At 34.0% G+C, this 25,059-nt stretch overlaps 1 protein-coding gene across 11 annotated transcripts in view; it reads left to right on the top strand.

Moving 5' to 3' along the window:
- Positions 1 to 25,059, top strand: part of CTNND2 (catenin delta 2) — a 525,796-nt gene that overhangs the window by 351,219 nt on the left and 149,518 nt on the right. For 8 of the 11 annotated variants that reach the window (XR_014175415.1, XM_081953365.1, XM_081953369.1 and 5 more), the window contains exon 10: positions 5,729 to 5,797. The exons of the other annotated variants lie outside the window; for them this stretch is intronic. Coding sequence is in view for 7 of the 8 variants with exons in the window: in XM_081953365.1 (XP_081809491.1) it covers positions 5,729 to 5,797 (69 nt within the window). In the remaining variant the exon portion in view is untranslated. The remainder of the gene's footprint in view (positions 1 to 5,728; positions 5,798 to 25,059) is intronic. 11 annotated transcript variants of the gene reach the window in all.

Below are 25,059 nucleotides of genomic sequence, written 5' to 3'. Positions count from 1 at the left end.
TGTAATGGCAGGCGATGGAAAGATAGGTACTGACAGTTGAGACTGGATGTTGGGTGGTGCAGTTGAGACTGGATTCCATTCTCCCTCCCCCCACCCCCATCCAGTCTCAACTGTCAGTACCTATCCTTCCATTGCCTGCCATCACAACCGATGACGCTTCTTTGATGAGAAATGAAATGTTTTCTTTTTCTTCCTCAAGGAAAAAACAGTCCAGTTGCCTTTTCAAAAAGCAACCTTAAGACACTATGACCGGAATGACTGAGAATGTTGTTTTGACTCTATTCATTTTTTCCCCCTTTACTTTTATACCTGCTACCTCTTGAATTTCACTCCAGTATAACAGTAACTGTTGTATTCGGTTGGATTTCCCTAAGTTGAGAATAATGCCATAAGCACCAGTGCCATCAGTACCATAAATGGAATGGTACTGAAGTAAATAAGAAATTTACTTTATACTGTAAACAAAAAGAAAGTTTCTGTTCCAAGGAGCTTGCAGTCCAAAGCCTGCCAATTGAGAAAATAGAGGTATGTATGAATGATGAGAAGGAATACAATGGTACAAGTTTTAAATAAAATCCAGACAGATCCAAACTGCAACTGTAGTTTGACCAGATTCCTTTCTTCTTCTTCATGAATTCCCAAGCAACAGTTTACATTTGAAATTTTACCAAGCAGAAGCACATCAAGACATGGAACAACTCATTTAAGATAATAACAACATGGGTACTATCTATCTTATCATTTAGTCATACCAAGAATTTGCAACTTTTAACATTATTCCTAATAGTAGGAATAGCAGCCAGTTTGCTATCAAGCTCCTATAACATTTACATTAAAAGTTGGTTAGAGAGCCCTACTCCAATTTATTTGGATATAGTAATGAAAGTTTCTTTAGTAATCCTGTGAAAAAAATCCATGTAACAGCTGTAGAACTTTATTTGTAGGACCATATCAATATAATGTTCTTTTGATAAATAAAACATAATGCAATATTTTCCTCCACAAACTATATTAAAAAGGAAATTACAAGCCTTTATCTTTCATTTTGGAATAGAAATATTTAATTGTACATGCAAGCACAGAAATGATATTTACAAAGCTGTTTATGTGCTTTATTTTTTTAAAATGCATTCTAATGCTTTCTGACACAGAGCATTAGAATACTCTTTCTTTTAAAAATTGTTTTTTAAAAAGTATTTTTGTGGCAGGGTGGTGTTGGTGTTTAAAGCTGTTCTGTGAATGGCAGCTGCATAAGTGCACAAGGAGAATGAAGTGGGGAAAGCAACTCAAAAATGAAGATAGTTTTAATATTAATTGAATACATTTCATATTATTTCCCATGTATTTAGTAGGTGGAATAAAGCAAAGATATCTGACTAGAGTACTAAAATTCAGTCAAAATTCATATTTCAAATAGAAGATAATAAGGTTATTCAGATTGGAACCTACCATATAAGCTATGATTTAGACTTCTGATATGGAGAAGAAGAGCTAAACTATTGAGAGGGAGAAAATTGAACTGTTAACATCTACTCCTTGTAAAAGCAATACTAGATCACAATGGATTAGGGTTTTGATTTGGCTCTGCTTGACTATTTAGAAACTACAGTATTATTACTGCAGTAGTAATTTCATGTATAGCTAAACATAGTTTTATGTTACTATTCATTTTCTTTTTTAAAAAAAATCTGTTAATATTTATTGCTGCTTTTCAAAAAGCCTGGCTAATAATCAAAGAGGCAAGTGGCATACTTTCTTTTGCTGAGTATTAATTTTAAATGTTTAAACATCAATGTACTTATTAGCAACTAACCCTTGTAGTTAATTCTTCTGTGAATAACTGAGTAGTTCCAAAATGGCAAATAACTTAATGCTAAATGTTGACAACAATATTTTTGTAATAACATTACAATGAAAGAATGTTTGAATCTCAATTGATAATTTTGTTTTCTCATTTGCTAAAACGTCTCATTTTCCTTTTATAGGCTGCAGCTACTATTTTCAGCTGTTCAATTTTTTTTAAATGGTGTTATAGTTTGGCTCCTTTCCAATCAACTATCTATAATGGAAAGGTGCAGCCTTTTTGGCCTACAGTTACATTTTTAACTTCCAAAGCTCTGCCATAAACAGTACTCAAAAAAGTAAGAAAGTTGAGGACAAGAGTAAAATGTAATGTATGCTCAATTTAATTACATCTACTTTAAATTAAGGTAAACTCCTTACCTGTTTCATCAGTTTTCTCTCACATTAAATTTTATAATTAGGCAGTAATCTTTAAAGAGTCTCTAGAAACCACACAAAAAATGGGGAGGGGGACTTTGGTCCTAGGGCTACAGGCTGTGTTGTTGGATTGGTATATGTCAATATCTATGAAATAGCAACAGTTGGTTAAGGGAGATGTGTTTACTTAAGACATAAAGCCTACAGTGACTAATTTGATGAGTTTGATAACATTCTTAATGTAAAAATAATACATTGGATTAACACTGTTCTTATTTCAATACTTTTTCTGATTGTTTTTAAGGGGGTTATATGTGTGGGAATATATCTGAGAGGTGATCCTTCAGAAAAAGAATATTATCATCATAAGGCAGTCTTTTCATTTGGAGGTATTTTCCATTGGGGAGAAATTAAATTTTCCTTGAATTTGCATGAACAGATATGCTGCTTAGAAAGAATTCGCCTATTGTATTTGTCATTTCTGAGTCTGTATTTCAACTCCCAAGATTAAAACATTGTGGGAATCAGTTAAAATAGAAAGGTTAGGTCTCTAACCCTTGTCAGTTAACTCTTAATTAGCACTTTTATAGTTTACCTATGTATTGGCTAAATTCAGGTCACCTCTAATCAAAACTGATTAGTTAATGCCAAGAATAGCTGAGGATTTTCATTTTTTTTCACACAGAGAATAAGGGGAATAGAGGAGAAAACAAGTAGTCCCAACAGTTTATAGGTATCAAATTTAGGGTTAGTCATCATTAATTATATGAAACCAAGGAAAACAGGTGGACCTCAGCCTCTACATGAGTTTCCTTATATATAGGTATTATTGCTATCATCTCCCATTAGAGCGGCATGGTAGCCTAAGGGTGAAGACACTTGCCTCACAATTGGGACATTCAGAGTTCAATCCCAGGCAGTGACAGATGTTTCTCTGTCAGGGCGCAAAGAGAACATATCTGCTGTGAACTCCGCACAGACATCAGGAAGGGTATTTGGCCAGTAAACGCTCAGCTCCTTTCAGTCACCCCAACTCCATCCTGATAAAAAAGAATTAGAGGGTCATAAAAAGAAAAAAATACTTTCATCTCACATTAAAGAAATTGTTGCTAGATTGGAGAATTATCTCAAAATGTCTTCCCTGTTATACTAGTTTTGTCATGAAATAAAGGTTCACACTTCAGCTCAGAGACACTATTTGTATTATAAACTTTATATCTTAGCCAATTGAAACAAGTATATGTGTCCCTTAAATGTCAGTACAATGTTGATTGTGTTATAGACATAATGTGAGATAACCTTCACTAAACTGATCCCTCCAATTGAATTGGATTTCAGTTGGTGATGCTGGATTGCAGTTAAAAGTTTGCAGAAGGCATCAAGCTGAGGAAAGCTGCTTCTAAAACAAACTCCAAATATTTGAAATATTTTTGAAAAAAACTACAGAACAAATGATATCAGTTAGACTTCACTTTCACCATCTTTCAATGATTAGATCAATATAAAATATTCCACAAATATATATTTTCTGTTACTATTGTAATCAAAACTTGACGCTTTTTTTTCCTTTTAATACAAATGTCTGCTTTTTCCCTGTTGAAAATATGAAGTTATTTGCTGCAGACAACTGCTCGGGAAGATACTGGGCTAAGTTTCACAATAAGAAATGGATATCCCTTCCCCCAGAGGCATTTACCATCAGAAAAGTATTTGTGTTCTAATTGTGCCATGATGATAAATTAGATTTGCAGATGAAGTAGAGAGCTCATCTCTGCTTCATGATGAGCTTCAGAAACAAACTAATCATATTCAGTGCCTCATAGTCAGAGGATCATCCTCAAAGTTGGAGAATATGTTCCCTCCAAATTGTCTCCCAGTTCTCAGCTTTGAGACTGAAATGGTAGGTAGGGATTCCTTAATGATCTGTACAATTCCCCCAAAGATGTGGGTTTGACTACTGTATAGAATTACTACAGGTAGTCCTCAGCTTACAAAGACAATTGAGACCAGAATTCCCATAGTTATGTTAGTACATTTCTAACTCGAGTCATTGTGTTAACAGACCCAATTTTACAACCATTTGTACCGTGATTGTAAAGCAAATTACCACAATTGTTAAGTGAATCAGGTAGTTGTTAAATAAATCACATGATCATTAAGTGAATCCAGCTCCCCAAATTGATAGTTTTGTGTAGAAACCAGTTGGGAAACTCAGAAATCATAATCATGAGACTGCAGGATGCTGCAACTGGTCATAAATACCAGTTTGGTATTTGACTTATTATTTGACTGGTGGGTTGGTATGATAGCCATTTGTCAGGACAGATCATAAATCATTTTTTTTCTGAAGCCATTGTAACTGAACCTTTGTTAAACTGTCATATGTCAAGAACTACTCATATAATAGTGCCAGTGGTGAAATTCAATTTTTTTTACTGTGGGCATGGCTTGGTGGGTGTGGAAGGGGAAGGATACCACAAAATCTCCATTCCCACCCCACTCCTGGGGGAAGGATATTGCAAAATCTCCATTCCCACCCCACTCTGGGGCCAGCCAGAGGTGGTATTTACCGGTTCTCTGAACTATTCAAAATTTCTGCTCCCAGTTCTCCAGAATCCGTCAGAACCTGCTGAATTTCACCCCTGAATAGTACCATCAATATGAGATTTGAAACATTGCAATTATCTTTTTTTTAATTGAGAAGATAAATTCAATAACCTAACCCAATTTTTTAGTATAATAGTATAATTTGGAGCTTTCCACAACATTCTTTACTGATGTCCTTTACACTACAACCATGTTTATATTGTTTTTCTTCTTCTCTGTGTCAGAGCCTAGGCCTGACCACCTCAACAAGTCTTAGGTAGGTATGGATTGAGAAAATCTAACAGCTAGCCCCATTATTTCTATGGTTCTGGTAGTCACAGAAATAGAAAATAGTCAATTGTAGCTTTGCTTAGAATCTAGGTGTGAATGTCAGAAATCTATCAGATTTGTGCCTGAAGGTGAGGTCAGTACTGAGTTTGCAAACAAGTATTTAATTTATCTTTATTATAAGAGTAAAGAGGCAAATATGTTTTGAAATATTTTTCCCCAGCTTTCTTTTCCATTGTCATAAAATTCTAAAGATAATGTATCTTGGAGGGGAAAAGGAGTTGTTTTAGTAATTATTAGATGAAGCAAACCTGTGCTGATAACTTAACCAAAGGAACTACAAATTCCAATATATTTATTTTGGAAAAAGTATACTTGCTAATGAAAAATTTCTGCAGCCCTTGCTTTCTTGTTTCTGGTTTAAGAGTGTAGTTTATATAATATTGTTCAACAACATATTATGTTTCAAACAAGGCTGAACAACACTGTTTGTTTAGTCATAATCTTTACTCATTGCATGTAATTTTAATGCAACACATATGCTTGAATTGTATATCCTTACCTTTCTTATTGACTGATTGAAACATGTGTATTTGCTTTTTCTGCTAACTTCCACAATTCTGTTCCTCTCCAGATCTTTCATGAACACTTTTTCCTGGATGAAGGTTGCCTCCAATAAGATTTCAAATACGCATTCAAATGTGTATGTACTTGAATGATTGATTCATTTCTAGCAAATTTTAAACGGGCAGATTGCCACAGTATCCCAGCCATATAATGCATTTAATCAATGGTGATATGTGCATGTTATCATATTTTCTTAACACATATCCCATTCCTACACTAATATTTTTTCTATAAATAGTTATAGATTGCATATTATGCTATTGAAGCTTTTCAAATTTTTAGTTAAAGCTCTTGTGTTCTTGTTTCTTTTCCCGAATAATCCTGATTTGCTCCTGAAGAAAAGGGATTTTCATTATCTGCCCCTCCTTCCATCCTCCAATATCTCTTTCTATATTTATGAAACCAGAGGGGGGGAATGAATAAATTTACTGTACCAACTCAGTAAGGTTTGCCTATGTTTTGCAAACTACTCTATTAAATAGTACTGGGTTCATATTTCTGCTTAATGGTAGCAGATTTTTTATTTTGTGTTCAACTGCTACATTTTTAATGAAACTTATGGTGTACGTTGTAAACCATAGAGCAGCCTCCTTAATATGACACTGCCTTAGATATTTAAAACTGTGAGTATAAAATCATATATGGCACTATATGGAGCACTGATTTTTTAAAACAAAAATTATGTATGCTTGCTAATGATTAAATTCTGTTTATTGGCTATGTATGTTGTGTGCCTGGAATCAGAGTCATTTGTCACCTTAAATTTCAATATATAGCATAAAGTTGCAGAGTTATGTAGTTGAAGAAAAAATCTAGCTACATAAAGTTAAGGTATATATCTTTAATGCATGCATTTTCCAGATTTCAGTGCTAGATTATTATTATTTCTAAATCTACTCCAACTGCAGAGGAAACCTATGACCACCTTCTCCAATCTGTTATTATCCAGATGTGCCAATAGTGAAACTTCCATAAATCTCCATGGTGCACCACATCAATCCAATCATAAGAATAGAGTTGTCCAAATTATCTAAGATTACCTAAAACAGATATTTCAGCATAAAATAATAAGGGAAATTGTTTTAAAGTGATAGGATAGACTTAGTTAGAAATAGACTTAGTTGGTAATTAGTTTTTTATGATTTTCTAAAAATAAAAACCTCTATCCAAATGGGATCACATAGATGTGCATACTTTAGCAAACTGCCCAGGGTAGAGTAGTGGATGTCAATGGCCAGGGGAAATAGCTCTTTACAAGACATGCTCCCCTGTAGTTTTTTTTCAATAATTGCAAGAAAAAGGTTAAAAATGCTCCCTCTCGCCATCTTCCTTCTTAGTTACAGTTGTTTTTAAAAGTGTGATCTTAATTTTTCATTCCATACATACTACCAAGAAACCTAGAAAGCAATATATTTATGGACTTTAGTTTTTTAAAAAAGCTATTTTGTAAAAGGGTTGACTGAAGACCAACCTGCCAAATTCTTGGTGGCCACCAAATCAAAGTTCAATGTTATAAATGCCAGCACTGCTTTTTATTATGTAAGTGCTAAGGGAATCAAGGGGGTAAGATATATTTAGATAGAATGGTATGTAGACACATATTCAGTAGGTTGTGTTTACAGTTCCTGGGTTTGTAACACTGATAACTGATTTCACCAAAAGTAATCATGCTGAAGATGAGTGCCAAACCTGAATGTAAATGTGGTGGTTAGTCTCAGTTGTTCAGTTCACATGAAAATAGGGAAATAGCACAAAATACAATAATTATAAATATTTTTATAAGCCACAAACTGAGTATACCTTCACAAGAAATTTTATGGGTGAATTATTGTATTCTGTACACACACAGTTTGCAACAAAAATGCTAGATCCCTTGTTCAGGATCATTTTGATGTGAGAGAAATGAACTTTTACTCCAGAGAGTCCTTGTTTAGTGATCATAGTTGGGACTGGGAATTCAGTCGTTAATCAAAATAGTCACTAAATGAAACCGCAAGTATGTGTATGATCTTACTTCAGCTTTCCTTTGCTTTACAGATCTTAAAGGTAATAAATGTGAGGATTAGTCACAAAGTTATTTTTCATCACTGTGATTGCAAATGCTCACTGTATGAGACAGTGACTAAATGAGGACTAGCTATAATTTTGATGAAGTCTAAAGGCTTTATTTTGCTAAGGATCCATTGGATCTATTTTACTAAGATACAATACCTTTTAGAGACTAAAATATTTTCTTTTCACACTAATTTTTGAGTTAAGATGATGTTCTTTGTGTTTTAAGGAAAGCTGTGGTGTTTTGCCATTCTAAGTTATCCCATACGTTTAATCTGTCATTTAGTGTATATTAAGATATGCTGAATTGTTATTATTAAGAAATTTTTGCTTGTTCTGTATTTTCATGTTAAAAACACAAATCTGATGATTCCTTAGTCAGGTCAGAGTAATAAACAAATTGCTTCAGAGAGACAAGTAATAAAGCCAGTAGATGCATTAATATTTTTCCTTTCTGTCACATGAAAAACATTCCAGTTGGTAACAACTTTGATAGGCGTCCAGTCAAAATATTTTGATATCCAGATACTGTCCTGGAGCTTTGGATTATCCCTCCCTGGTTGTAGCAAAACTACATGCGCTTTCCCCTCTCTATCCTATTTAATTAAGAGTTGGTGATAGTGACATGTAATTTCAAATATACTAAGACGTTATGCTGTTTCTCATAGATGTATTACTTAGCAAACCTTTTACCTAGAAAATTCAGTGTCAAAGAGAAGAATTGCATTTCATCTTCCAGATATGAGAGAACTTTTCAAGGAGAGCATTCCATCATACATGTGGCTATATCTGGAGAATTAAAGAAATGCATCTGAGAGAAGAATATGACTTTGGAACAAATAACTCCTTATACAGAGAGAAATGTTGCAGAACAGGAAATAAATGTGAACTATTATTGATACCCCCATTCTGACAATCCTAAACCCGGATTATAATTTAAATTGCAAAAAGAGTATGATTCTTACATTACATAGTAATCAAAATCAGTTTTGATTAGTAAACAATGATTTTGATCATTGTCACAAATGTGAGCCACTTGTGTATGTATAAAATACATGCAACAGAATTATAGAATTGTGATAATTGTTACTTCTTCCTTCTTTGGCTTTTATTTTCTAGAAAACTAGGGAGGATCTCTTCTGAGACATATCCCTTTTTCTTCTGTGGGCTGAGAAACCTTTTGCATGATGGTTGTATAGGCTATGGCTCTTCCTCCTGTCTCCCAAGGTCATTCCCACATGCCATTACAACTACAGATCTTTAATAACAAGCTGTGGTATCTGTCATATGAGAGAAATGCTTCAGGATTAAAGTTGCAATTGAAACTATGACTGCTAGATGGGATTAGAGTGAGAGTTTTTCTTGTCTGAAAAGCTCTATCTGATGATCTAAACCTATAGGAACAAGGAGGGGTCAGAAGGGGGGCAAGGGAGGAGTAAAGCATGGCAATTCCAAATTCCAGCCAAAAGAGAGACGTGATCTTACTGTTAACAGAAAGCTAAACCAAGCTGAGAGCAGTCACTATATGGAATCAAACATACTGATTTCAATGGGATTTCCAAAATGAAAAGCAAAGCATCCCCTCCCCATCCTCCCCTATTCTGTTCTGAGAGAGATTATGTGTCAGCGTTCCAAATAACATGCAGAATTAAATCATTTTCCAAGGCAAAGTTATCCTTAAAGCTCCAATTTAATAAGACAGACATGTTGGCATTATGCTATGAAATTTCAACTCTATTTTACATCCTGTGGGTTCACCCAGTTGAAAGTTCATATCATTCCCCACACCCCATAATTCATCACATGTTCCAATCATCTTCCACGCTGGCATCTACACCCCTCTGCTTCCGGTCAGGTGTCAAGGTGCGGAGACAAAAGATGACCTTGGCTTCTATAAAAGAATGACAACATACATTCCACAATCCTACTCCTTTCTATTCCCCCCTCCCAACTACTACACTAATGAAACACATAAGAAATTATAAGAAAGTGTGACAGGCCAAAGATTCTTAAAGGAACCTCTGCAGGCCTGACATTATGGTTGTTCACTAATTCCACTACCCTGTGTTTTCTCATCTCAGGTGCATTTTGGTCATTTCAGCTGGCTAGGACGTGGATGCTTATTTGCAACTGCACAATACTACTTCACTTTTCTATCCCTGTACATCATATGGTTCTCTACATTTTGTAGAAATTTCAGGTTTACTTTCTATTTTAATAAGAATAAAACTACTGTATGGACAGCACTATCTTTATAATTGGGTTATTTCAGTAGAAACATACATTAAAAATTCTTTACAGAAGACAGAATAACAGAGTTTGGAAGGGGCCTTGGAAGTCTTCTAGTCTCTTTCCATTATAGCTATCTTTCATTCATAAAATAGATGGTATATGAATAATCATCCTATCAACACATTTCTACCTACTTTAGCAGATAATTAATCCTCAGGAAAATTAGCTTAGCTTTTTAGTACCATATCCACAAAAAATACGCATTTGAGGATATATATGAGGCAAGTTATAGCTTCGAACTTTTCTTTAAACAGATATAAATTCAGCGAAGTCAACCAGGACTGCTTTATGGATTGCCTTAGTTTAGCAACAGAAAACCGCCAAGTTAATTCTGCTTTAAAGTAGACATCTTAATAATCTGCTTATGACATTCAAATAGTATTTTTTATGAAGATGGTATTTTATGGACAATTGTTTCTGTGCAAAATAATGTTTTTGATTAGGTGTTGGCCTTTGCTAGAAGACCTAATATTAGAATATATAATACAGGTAGTTCTCAGTTAACTCATTCAGAAACTGTTTGCAGTTTACAATGGTCCTGAATAAGTGATGGATATGACCAGCTATATCAACACCTCTGTGGTTATGTGATTACAATGTAGGCATTTAGGATTATTGCAGTGTCTCCTGGTTACATGATTGTAATTTGTGACTATCTGCCAGCTTCCCACAAGTATACTCAGTAAGGAAGTCAGCAAGGAAGATCACAAATTGCTTGGGTGAGTCCCCATTCCTCCCCCCCATCTGCACACCCTCCCTGAGCCTCACTGTGGTTGTGGTTACATCTCCCTCGCCACCCTCTCCTACTCAGCAGCAGCCACCCCAAGCCCTGTTTATATTTAGTAGCATGCATAATCTTAATGAAGAACTTATTGTTCCTTGGCTTCTGAAAATGTAAAGTTGCAATACATATTTTGATTTAAGGAGCCATATCATGAATCCTAAATAACTGCTAGACAGTTTATTTTTAAACCAATTCACAAAAACCTCCCTTCATATTACCATAAAGAGCAGAATAAGAGAAATCTTGAACCAACAAATAAACCTTCAATTAATGTATCTGGAGTTCAACTGTAGTAGTTTAGAAATTATACAAAATTATTGTGGGTATAGTATAGCCTCTGCTCCCTATGTCATGTGTGATAGGCAAATAGGATCCATTTGTTTGCATCATTGCTTTAGGTGGTGAATTTATCTACATGTATTCAGTACAAAAAGTAAATAATAGGCAATTCCCTTTTCTTTTATTGATAAATTTTCTGCGCAATTCCTCCTAATGTTAATTAGATGTCAAGCAGCTTTTGATTTCTAACATTTTATTCTCTGACACAAAATTTAAATCTCAAAACATAGTTCTAAAATTGTTGGATTTTCTACAGATTTTCCATGAATTAAATCTTCTAAATATGATATTACTAATCAGATTTTGTGTAACACATAGCAGTAGTTCATACTATAATAGTTTTCTTAGAAAGTACGGGCTGAATGTAAATTCAATTGGATTTTTTGCCTTCAGTTTCATTATTGCTTTATGGGACTATGGAGAGTCATGTAATGGGCAATTTATATCTGCTTAATTCACATAAGATACTAGTGGTTTGATCTCATCAAAGAAAACATACTTTGAATTGTATTTCTATAGTGAATATTACTTGAGAAAGACTTGTTTTATAAACTGCATGTTTGCATTGAACAGCATTGTTCTAGTCTTCTAAACTCAATTGAAATTTTCATGTTTAGGGCTCAGTTACAATCAGCAAGAGAATTGTTGAATGAAGAAAATAAACTGTTAGTTATGTGTTATTAAAGGAGGATAAACCAATTTCATTGTATTTAAATACAATGACAATAAATATTATACTTATAAATTGTATTAAGGTATCTGATCTTCTCACATAAGAAGACCCAAAAAGGAAATAACATCAATTTTTCACTTCAGACAGATGCAGGAGTGCTATGAATTGCCTTTAAAAAGAGTTATATAGACCAGTGTTTTTCAACCTTGGCAACTTGAAGATGTCTGGACTTCAACTCCCAGAATTCCCCAGCCAGCGAATGCTGGCTGGGGAATTCTGGGAGTTGAAGTCCAGACATCTTCAAGTTGCCAAGGTTGAAAAACACTGATATAGACTATGCATTCACCCCCCTTTTTCAGTAGAAAATATTCACAGCATCTTAAAATATCAGTTACTTGATGCAATAGAACATCTTAAGAATATTTTTATCCTTCTTTGCCCATGATACAGATCAATACTTTATAACTGATGAAAATGTAATTGAAATAATTTTCAATCTTAAAGTCATGAAATACCTTATTTGTATTTTTGGAGATTTGTTAATAAATATACTGATAAATCTCTCAATTGCATGCCAGTAAGAGCTCTGTTAAAAAACTTACAATGCTACCATCTCCAATTTGATATTTTCCAGATCTCTGTCTATGGAGATTCTCAGTCATCCAGGTCTTTGTTATCCCAAAGCTTTCAAGAAGCAACTGGACTTCCTTTGTTTTTTTCTTGAAGATGTTTTGCTTCTCATCCAAGAAACCTCTTCAGTTCCAATTGAATGGTGGGGAATGGAAGGGTTTTTAAAGACAAAGGCCACTCTTTTGAAGACTGCAAAGTCCACATTCTAGACAGAGAGGACCACTGGTTTGAAAGAGGGGTCATTAAAATTGACAGCCCTAGCTCAAAAGAGGGGGAGGGATACAAAACCACTATTTCCTGTTTATAACACAGTCCTTTCAACAGAACCAAAAAAGTCCCACGCCCTTTTTCACTATTCAGATGACCAGGTGGGCACAGATAAACTTCCAAGTGGCCTCAACAACTCTCGGAAAGAGTGCTAACAACCAGATGACTGCAAGAAATATAAATCCTTCTGTTCCCCACCATTCAGTCAGAACTGAAGAAGCTTCTTGGATGAGAAGCAAAACATCTTCAAGGAAAAACAAAGAAAATCCAGTTGCCTCTTCCTGATCTGTGGTATAATAGTTGGATTAGGGCTAGGAATACCTGTACAAGGCCACCTCCAGCAATGGAAATTCTCTGATCCATCAGTCTCAACCAAACCTCTTCAAGGGATGTTTGGGTATAAGGTGAAGAAAGATCAAGGACACCAACAGCTCCTAGGAAAAGATGATATACGAATCAAATAATTACATAAAATCTGTGAATGTTGACCTAGAATTCTCATGTTTGGCCATTTTGCCTGGGAAGATGTCCAGGTTGGATATGGTTGCTCCTTCTTTAAATATATCGAACTGGTTATGCATGTAGAACTTTAGCCTCAATTATTTCCATGATATATCAGTAAGAATGAAATATGTACACAAAATAATGTATCATTACTTATTTATATGAATATTAAAGGTAAATATGCCTGCCAAAAGGGTTCTCAGTCATTTAAAAATATTAGAAACATATGTGCTGATAGATTTTTATTGTCATTTAGGCTGCTAAAATGCCATCCTTGCAGATGATTTTTTTTAGATATTCCAGGGAGAAGAAAAGCACACAGGGAGAGAACTCAAATAAGAATTGAGCATTCTTAAAGGCCATAATATGTTAAGTTTAAAAAAGACAAAATTTTAAAATAAAAGCAGATCAAATAATTGAATGTAGATTGCATAGTGAACATTTGCTACAGATGCCTTGCTCTCTCCTATCTTACTGTTGCAATTACATCTTGTTTCTTGTCTTTTCATTGTTATTCTCATTTGCCCTCCTGACATCATAATTGTTCTTCTATTAATAATGCAGAGTTGTAACTCTGGGTTTTTTTGGTTTCCAGCTCTACAATCTTAAAACTAAAACAAGCCAGAAATCCCAGTCTTCGTATTCTGATAAGCAGGCATGGAAGGAGCTTAAGTGGTCTGTTTCACCAATCTCAATAGCTAATAGAAATAATTAAGCTTCTTCGCATTAAGTCAAAATTCTTTAGAATTCTGATTCCACATGACATGAGGACAAATATAATGTAGCATCAAAAGCGGATGTTGAAATAGTAAGCTTTTGACCAGAATAACTATTTGGAAAGTTGAAATGGCTGATTAAGTTAATATTGTTCCATGTCTGACTTTCTGCTTGCATGTTTCAACTATGCCATTAATCAGACATTATTAAACTTTAAATCATACCTACGGCAAAAGAGTCATATTCTCTTTTTTACTAGCATAATTCTGCTACAAATTAAAACAGGCAACACCTACATCAAATTAGTTCAGGTAACCCAGCATTCACACAATCAAATAATTAGTATAATTCTATGTCAAAGCTTGATCATTTATCTGAACCATATATAGGAGGGTGTCAGTTTTGAATAGGTGACTTCTCCAAGAATTCCTTTTTTACACTTCCTGATTTAATATATATTTAAATCACTCATATTTTATGTTTGAGATATATTTATGACCATATAGTATTTCTCAAAAAACAACCGTTCTGTCCCAAATAATTAGAAAAAGCCTTTAACATCTTTTCTGGAATAGATGTACATAGGTACACCACCACCAGTAATTAGCCTAGCTATGTGGTTCTGTCTTTAGCTACTTTTCTACCACTGTCTGGATCTAATTTACTGTGTGTTTTTATTAATACTCATTTTGTTATCCTTCCTGGCTCTAAATTTGTCCAATTCCAAGGTCAGAGGTAGGTTAAGGAAGATAGAATGCTTTCTCCAAAACTTACTGTTTAGCTAACTAACAGTTTTTAAAGAATTCTTTTCATTTCATTAATCTGTGACATAATGCTTTTCTTGGAGATTTTTTTAATGTGTGTCACGATGTTAAAAAGTTTGCTAGGCCTGAACTGCCTGAATTGACACTCAAGAGTTAAACTAAGAAAGCTTTATTGCGCAGGTCATAAAACAAAAAAAGGTTCTTATCTGAAAGTGATTTATTGCGCACGCGTTACACATTCCAAATTCCTCTCTTTTTTGTTCGGCAGCCAACTTTGGCAAACGTAGCTTTCATTATCAAAATGTAACCAATTAGTTATTTTCTGTTTCATTTACTTTTATTATTTTATTATTAAAGTTTGTTTATTAATTAGAATACTTTAAAGACTTATTTTTCTCAATATCTCAAAAGATATGCGGAAGGGAATCAGCCACGGTCCATTGATCTCCAACAGGGTGTTTTTCCCCTGACAATGTGTGATTCATCAGTAGTTTTCATCAAAATTAAATTGTGCTGGTTGTTGTGTCTTCTATCACAAAAAAATGACTGGTCCTTAGTTTCATCTTTTTCCAAAGGTGTATTTTTAGCATCCATAATCTGGACTAGCTGACTAGTTTTCCTTCCCACCTTTAAATATTATAATTCATATTTGATAAATGAATCAGTACATTCTATTCCATTTGAAAGTTTGTATTATGCTCTAAGTTGCTGCATATATCTTTGCTGTACCTGGATTTAAACCCAATATTCAGCTTGTTGCATTGAAAAGCTCAGAAAACTCATGATAAATATGAACAGTTAGTCAAGCTATGCTCTAAATTAGAGATAAATACAAATGTTGTCATGCTTTGAGCACTAAAATCCAATACTGGCTCATGTACTTTATTAACTGTAGAGATTACATCTGATCTGCTTTGTGAAAGATATTGTTTTCTTAACCAAACATTTTTTTAAAAAAAATAAATAAAGATAGAATGGATCAATAGTGCAGTCTGTTATCATTACATATACACACTGTATATATTTTATGCTTAGCCCAGCAAATCCTTGTAATTGTCACTGATTACAAATCAATGTCAGCACAGTGCAAATAGTAAATAAATAACAAAATGCAGTAGAATGTATTTGAAGCAGCTCAGACTGAATATGAAATGCATGGTTCATCTAACCAGAAGGACTGAAAAATTAACAGCAAATATTTATATTGGGTTGGCAATTGAACACAAACAAACATTAATTTTCATTAATAAAATTATGTCCTATGTATTTAGTATTAGAAAATTATGTCCTATGTATTTAGTATTGGTTATGTTTTGGTTTGATTATATTTATTTTGAATTTTGTTGACTTTCATATTTATAGGAAATGTATCCTTTAGATCAGGGGTCCTCAACCCCCAGTCCATGGACTGGCATCAGGCCCCGGCACCCCTGAAACTGGGCCATGCAAACAAGTGAAGCCCCATCCATGTGATGCAGGCAGCATGCAAAACCACGCCACCTCCAGTCCACAGAAAAACCTCTCTCCAAATAACTGGTCCCTGGTGCCCAAAAGGGGCTGTTGCTTTAGATTACCTTAGCAATGCTATAAGTTAGAAGAAACATATTATTTTTGCATTTTAAATCTTTCAATGGGAACTTTTACAAAATACCCTAAAAACCTTCACCAAAAAAGGTTTTTTTCCCTGCAGTCACTGATACAAACTGCCAGCCACTGCTTTGTTTTTGATAGTAGTTTAGAATGGGTTTGATAAGAGCTAATTTTAGAATTACTTATATTCTCACCCTGAGATCTGCAGCACTTGCTATATTGGCTTTCCCAGATTCTAGTTTCTAGAAAATGAGTATCATTGTTGCTGATACAGTTTTTGTCTCGTAACTGATGTTAACAAAAGGTATTAAATTAATGAAGAATGCTATTATACTTGATCCTGGTTATACATAGGCTAATTCATTCTTTAGGGTTGAAATGGCTTTTGTAATTAAAACCATGAAAGAACAGGACAAGAAAGGGAAAAATTGCAACAAATACTATTGTTACTCTTAAAATTAATCAGAAAATAGAATGCCTCTCTTGCTCAGTTCTTTCAGTGTTCCTCCTATTTTCCTCTTTTACCTTCACTTTGCTCTTGTACATACAGATATTTTAAAATATATAAAGAACATGGTACAAGAAATAATAGCTATACAATATAAACTATCATAGGTCAATTTTGCTGAGCAGGTGGTAATAAATGTGTTAAAATATAATATCTCTCATTGGGTCATCTATTTCGATAAGCACAATAGTAAAATGAATGAATTCAAGTTCTACAGCTGACATAAATTGCCAGTAATAGATTTTGTGTAACTATATATAATGGGATCAGATTATTCTGAGCAAGTACAGTCCATAATAGGAATTCAGACTAGTGACTTGCTTTCAGTAATTCATCAGTCACACAATAAAAAGAAATGACTTCTGAATGATAACCAGCATGCTTTTTGAAACCATCTGTTTGTGGTCACACACACACTAGGGATGCTAAAATTTCATCATGCCAGCACATTATATCTATTACTAAGAGTTTATCCTCTGAAAATAGGTCTGAATCCTTTGTCTGTTGGAGAAATATAAATGCTAATGTGTATCTTCTCATGATTTTCTGCTGTTTGGATCTCCTTTACAATTTTTACATTCTCTGCAGAATTTTCAAAAGAAATTAGGTTAGAGGGTGTTGGTAACTCTAGGGATATATTCTCAGTAAGTGGGTTCAGATTTCAAGCTTGAGACAAATCAGCTTCACTTAAAATGTTCCATTGAAAGATTTAAAATTTATTATTGTTACATTTCAGCAGATAATACTGAACCTGTTTTGAATGTCATGCCATATAGGAACAAATTCCTCCTGATCCTTAATAAGCCAAAAAACTATAGTTATCCATAGTGTATCTACCATATTTTTCAGAGTGTAAAACACACCTTTTCCCCCCCCAAAAAGAGGGTGAAAATTTGGGTGCGTCTTAAACACCGAATGTAGCCCCACCCATCCCCACCAGAGGCCAAAAACACAATGCATGGAGACAGTGATGGTCTGTGGCAATCCCTACAGCCTGGAACAGCTGATTGGGGGTATTCCGCAGTCCGATCTACCCGCCAATCAGCTTTGCTGAATCAGGCTGCAATAAGTGCTGAAGCTGACCTGGCTGGTCAGAGTTTGCAGCAGCAATCACATTCAGAAAGCACACACAAGTAACTGATTTAGGAGGATTCAAAATAATAATAATATACAATACATTACCAAAAGCAGGTTTTCCAAGGTAGCAGTAAATACAAGCAAAACACAAGCTTGTTTTAAATAATTGTAAATTGATTTCAAACTATCCTATCTAATCTTAGTTGAAAAGAAAAAAATTGGCATCCTTCTTGATACAATTTAAATGTGTTGACAAGATTAAGAAAATTTTAAATTCCTTTCTTTTTTTCTTCCAATGTGAATTTCATCCAAGATACGAAGAGGGTATTTATTTTTCATATTTGAATGCAGGATGTATGTGTGCAGAAAAAGACGAGTTACATAGACTCATCTCTCCCTTCCCCCTTCATGATTTTTGCCTGAAATAGCCTTGGCATTTAAAATCAGACCTAATATCTACTTCTTTATTAAGGATGTGCTGTGGAAATTATGCTAATTGAGCTGGAGTGTAATTATAGACTAAAAAGATTATTTCACAGTCAGAATTGAATTGTTGTAGATAAATGTGCATTAACTTAATCGTGTGCAGATAATTAGTTTTTCTATTTACTGAGGGAGGGTAAAAAGAGATGTAATCAGTTACACAAAGCTTGCTCACTCAACTGAACGCATATCTATTGGGATTCCAATAATGAGCATTTTCCTGACATCTGTCTCTATTTTTTTCTTGTAATTAAAATGGTCAGTAGTGACTAATTAACCCATTTAACTTTATTTCCATTTATGACATTTCTTGTACAACAAAGCTAAATGTCTTCTATATACGGAACATATTTGCAATCATATTTCTACTTTCAGATAAATAAAAGTATTGTTTCAAGTAAAGGGCTGAAATGTACGGCATTGTCAGTAGGTGTACATTTTTCAAGGGAAGGGAAAGGCAGGGAAGAAGGCATCTTGCATGTTGTCAGTACACCACATGAATGGATAGGACGCAGGCAAGAAAATTATAATTTATCAAATATTCTAGATGAGAAATGCTACCTTACATAGATGCAGTGAGCACACTTTGTGTAAAACTGGCCTTTGGAAGTGGTTGTGGAAACAACTCAAAATGAGTGAATGATTATACAGTATGTAGATTATACAGAAAGATTATATGTATGTAGTGTCTTCATTGTTAAAAGGAAAACATGTAGGTGGTGTGGGTGTAAATAAAATTAGATATCTAGTCTCTGTGTTCTCTATATTACCGACAAAATATGAAAGCCTTGACTGACGAACCCACGTGGAATGATGTAGATCTGTATCTGTGGTGAAACTAGTGTCAACCATAGCATATGGAGGAGTGTGACTTGAAATGGAACACATAAATTGTAATGAATATGAAATAAAACAAATGAAATAAACTAATGAATGGGAATGGTGTAATAAAGCTGAATGAAGGTAGTTTTACTCTTATGAAACGCAGTCAGTGAATATATGCAGGGAAATGAAGTTGTAGGTTTAATTGCCAGTGCAATAATGTATGTTCATCAATAAGGATGGTGTCTTCCAGGTTGCTCGGGGTATGTATGAATGTAGGGCTCTATAGATTGGTCAGTCTTTGCAGACACACTGAAGGAATTAGTGTGTGTGTGTGTGTGTGTGTGTGTGTGTGTAATATACACACATACTTATAAAATATATAATACTGTATAAAATAAAAAATAGTATTATATATATGTGTGTGTGTGTTATAAGTACACTTATCTCTCTCTCTCTCTCTCTCTCTCTCACACACACACACACACACACACACACACACACACAATTTTAAATTAGTCCAAGGGTGATGAGAAATTGTACATATAACCCATTTTGGGGATACTATCAAGTGTGGTCTTGGGAAAAATGGGTAGGGAAGAAAAGGAAATGTGAAGTAAGCTGGAGTGAAAATAGACCCACTGTAGGAAGATAAAATATTAGTCATACATAAAACAAGTATTAGATTATTTTTCTAAAGAAATTACCTACAGAAATGATGATTTATCTGTATGGACCTCATGTATTTGATAACTTTATGAAATAAATAAACTTCAGCATTCTGTGTTCATTCAAATTCCCTTTATATGTCAGTAAAATCTAAATGATTTAAAAAAAATTCAGTGCAAGGATACAAAAATTTATACATACATACATACATACATACATACATACATACATACATACATACATACATACATACATACACCTACTTCCCATTTTCATCAAAAGTGACCCATAACAAACCATTGGTTTGATTAACAATCATGACATTCACTTAACGACTCCTGGAAAATGGATTTTTGGGAGGTCCATTAAAGTCATGAGTCGAGGACTGCCTGTACACCCTAAAGAAAGTTTTTTCCTTAAGCAATCTGAGATTTGTTGATACCATTTTTAAGAGCATGAATCTATTGATGATTCCAGTTTTTTTATGTAGGTTTAAAATATTTCAAAAATGGCCACTTAAAAAATATTATTGACTTTTTGATAGAGAGGTGTTGTAGGTTTTGATTCTGTCATGGAGTTTTAAGAAGGCATCTCGGTGCCTTTGAGTGCCAAAGTATATGCCCATGAAGCAGATATTTTCTCACAGAATTTTATTACAGGCAAGAGTTTGAATTAAAGCTAATTTCAAATTCTGCTGTGTAATTTCTTATAGGAGAATAGAACAAAGCAATCACAGTTAAAAATTATTACATTTCTATTTACATCTTTACTGTCACTTATGTTTTAGCATTTGAGGGATTGAATCACAGAATTTTACTCCCAATGAATCCACTATATAGTTAGCAGTACAATAATGTTAAAGGGAATCTAAACATCTTGGAAACTAAATGAAAACAGTAGGGAAGAGCAATTATTCTAATCTATGTTCAAATGATCTTCCATATTAAGATCATGTGCAACTTTACTGCTGTTCCAAATTTCAAGCTGTTATAAACCAAACATTGGTCTTTTACATTTTATTCTTGCACCTTTTCTCTCAAAACTCTAACAAAGTAAATAAGAAAGTCAAAATGTCCATTATTCTACACTAAATTCAGACTAATGGTATAGCAATTACTGAAGGGCCATATTTCACAGCAGTTTAATGTATCTTTGTGAAGACAAATGATTAGGAGAGCACATTAGCAAATACATGACAGCTGAATTGCCCTCAACAATTACACCTGTATCTAGAATGAGTGGAGTGTAACAGAGCAGGAAAGGAGAGAATAAACACACACACCCTATGTTTCTTACAAATCAGATGTAAGCTTCATCTTTCTGAGTTCATTTTTCAGTAAGTTTTTAATTAGTCATGATTTTTGAATTTTTCTGTTGCCGAATAAGACATCATTTAGTAATTTTTGTGTTATCATAATCAGATCTACCCTGTTCTATATTGTATTGTTGTATTTATTTCCTATAACAGCAATATAGTCACTACAGTGCTACATTGAAAACAGACTTAAGGTTTTATAGAGCAAGATTACATCACAGATCTAAATTAGTGATGACATCTTATTTTATCAATGGTTGACTTACTCCCTCTTTAGGGAATTGTTTAATGAGGATTTTCAATACTGATAGACTGACTGCTTCAATTGACTCTGTTTGCTTTCCTATTCCTGTCTAGAAAGAAACTTGCTGGTTCTGTAAAGAGAGTCCAATTTATCCATCTTTTCTTTTTTTCTCTCTTCTCCACCTCCAAGTAACGTCTGTAGGAGATCTGCTATCAGATATGTCTCCTCTTTGAAATCAGGAAATTGGAACTGATTTTGAGTGGGTTTTTTAAAGTCTCTTGTATACTATCAATACAATACAATACAATAGTAGAGTTGGAAGGGACCTTGGAGGTCTTCTAGTCCAACCCCCTGCCTAGGCAGGAAACCCTATACCGTTTCAAACAGATGGCTATCCAACATCCTCTTAAAGACTTCCAGTGTTGGGGCATTCACAACTTCTGGAGGCAAGCTGTTCCACTGATTAATTGTTCTCACTGTCAGGAAATTTCTCCTCAGTTCTAAGTTGCTTCTCTCCTTGATTAGTTTCCACCCATTGCTTCTTGTTCTACCCTCAGGTGCTTTGGAGAATAGCATCTCTATCATATATCTATCTATATCTATCTATCATGACAGATGATCTCAAAATGATGAAACAAAAGTTCCTTGATTAGTACTTAGATGGGACTCCACCAGATATCTCAGGATTGTAAACTAAACTTTAAAAAAATGGAAGAAAGCAGTGCAAGAATTCTTGCAGTATCAATGTGCCATGTAGTTACTAATAATTGAATTCATCTCAAGCCAGTGTATATATGTATGCATTTGTGTGTATAATACAGATACAGTATAATAGTCAAAAATAAAGCAGTTGAAGAGTCCGGACAAGCAGTAATAATTTCTGTCATTGGTGGTTGCTTTTAGTAGTAAAGTAATTTAGTCCCCAGTCTTTATTATAGACCTTTTCTCCCTTACTACTTTATAAATGTCATTTCACCCACATGTTATTTTACTTCAAGATAGAATTATTGGCAGGTTAACTATCTCAATTGATAAAGTAGTAATGCTCTGAGCAGCATACCATAAGATATAATGAGATAATTAGGACTAATTTTTCAAACATGTTATATCATTTGAAGGATTTCATTCAGAATAATACTGCTTATGGGATTTTTGCCATTCTATCTAAGCATTTTAAATTTCTTGCAAAAGTTTTTGTAACAGTATGCTGTGAGTTCATAGTTTTTATGTCTTTCTTTTGCTTTTCACCAGAGAGATACATGTTACAAGCAATTTATCTCAGAGAACCCAGGCAGCAGTATATGTGTTTTGAACTATTTTAGACCAATACACATATCTGGGTCTCAGATTTTCCACATTTCTTAGTGCATATTTTACACAATGGAAAACAAAGAAACTTACATTAATTCAGCAGGAGATGATAATAGCATTAAAGGAAAGAAAACCAAAAGCCTCTATTAGTGGAGATGACCTAGGAGGTCTCTAGTTATACAATCACCTCAGTGTGGGAAATGCATCCAGTGCTGCAAAGTTTAATCATGTTCATCCCTCTCGTCTTTCCTTATCCTTGACCTATTTTGTGAGGATAAAGCTGAAATCCTGCAAAGATAAGGGATGAAGTGCATTATGCTATTGCAAGATATGTGGTTCTTTTTTCTGTGTTATATTTTCGATTCTCATCTTAAATTATCACTTTCCCAATGTTGGCAAGTTAAAGGGGTTTCAATAGAAAAGAGATAGAGCAAAATTTCTTCTCTTTCAGTGTAACCTTCAGGTATGCTAGATGGCAATTTCTTTCACTGGCAGTCAGCTTAAGTGATGGGATATAAAATATAACACATCTAGGAGTCACCAGGTTGGCAATATAGCTTGAACAGAGATCTGTCAAACATGATTCAGTAATGCTTTAAACCTGGTATTAATACAACCCATTTTTTCTGGCTTCTATGTGAACTTGGAAAAAGTTACAACTAATTTAAGAATAATTTTAATGAATTAGTTCCTAAATAGTTGCATTTTTAAAGCTCTTCTGGAAGCCTGAAAAAGCACAGACTTCTTGTATTGAAAGCAGAGAGGTGTGCTTGTAAAAGATCTAAAATGTTTCTGCAGAATCATGTTCAAAACAATCACAAACCTGGCAAATAGTGGGCATTTTAGCTTAGTGGTTCTTTGTTTGTTTGTTGGAGGTGTTGCATCATCGGGCTCTTATAGAAGGGATACGCTGCTAAACAGCTGCACTTGTAATAATTACTAAAATTATTTTTAAGAGTTTTATATTTTAAAACTTCAGAGTTACAATATGATTTGCTATCTACTTAACAGAACAAATTAGAATTTACTTTGTGTATTAATAATAGATGTTTGTATTTGGTAGTAACAGCCACTATCTGTGCATGTTCTGGTGCAAAGTGCATCCATTTAAAAAGGTAGTAGCTTATCAAGATTGCTTATATTTTATTAAGATTTTGTGGGCTTAAAATATATCATGACTGTCTTCTGGTAAAGCAAATTAAAAGGACTGAACTGAAGAATCCAAATATTAATCTAGCTCTGTCAGATATTGAGCCTAGTTTCATTTTCCACTGGGGATTAAAAGGCCCACACTTTACAGGCTTTTCATCTGAAATTAGATTTTTAAAAATGCTGTGAAAACAAATGCTGATTTAAGATGTTAATCCATATACTATTGTTCCTTATTCTGTGCCAACTGTTTTCCATCCGTTTTGATTAATTGACTTTTCTTGATCTGTGGTTTGTATTTTGACAGTTAAAAGCCAACCTTGTCTATTCAAGCTTTGAAAAACTCTTGATGCAAATTGTTTGCAAATAAATAAGGATGAATATTTCATGAATCCACAGCAAGCAAAAGAATCTATTATTGTTCAATTCACTGTCTTAGCTACTCATACATACAGTATCCTCTCCCTGAGAATGACTCATCACAGCTTTGTTAAATGTTTAGAGAGAATATATCTTTGTTCATACTGGAGGGTAAAATGGAATAGTTCCTATCTTCATTTTTTATTTTTGGCTTTTCAAAAACATCTGTTTGGCCATGATTGGAAACAGTGCTGAATTAAATGGATTTAATTGCCTCATTCGGCAATGAAACAAATTGATGAAAAACAATGAAAGAAGAACACTAAGGGAACCATAAACTATAATTACAACATCATCTTCAAAATTTTGCTTTTTCTTTTAAATGACTGATGCCATTTTTATTAAATGGTTCCTATAGAAATTTTGTTGTATAAGAAAAGTTTCTGAACAAAAATGAATAGAATTGCAGAGCTTCTATATTTTAACTGCTTGATTAATATATGAGCATCCTATTGTAAAACTATGGCTAGTTAATATACCAAACCTTGGAAATTTGCTATAACTAAGGGATATTTGTCACATTGTCCAGAATCTCATGGTAAAACAGTGCCAATGGTGAGATATGTAACAGTGTCTGTATTCTCCACTCAGCACTCAAGAATTTGTTTGCAACACCTTTTTTCCAAACAGAAAATGACGCAAATCTGCAAATGAAGACAAATGATCTTCTGTAGCACAACAAGCAATAAATAATGGCTAATTTTTCTGATGGAGGGGCAAAAGCTCTT

The sequence above is a fragment of the Natrix helvetica genome (genome assembly GCF_964273705.1).
Source record: "Natrix helvetica genome assembly, chromosome: 4".
Taxonomy (NCBI): domain Eukaryota; kingdom Metazoa; phylum Chordata; class Lepidosauria; order Squamata; family Natricidae; genus Natrix; species Natrix helvetica.
Note: the sequence above shows the minus strand (reverse complement) of the source record. Positions and strands in the feature narration are given on the sequence as shown.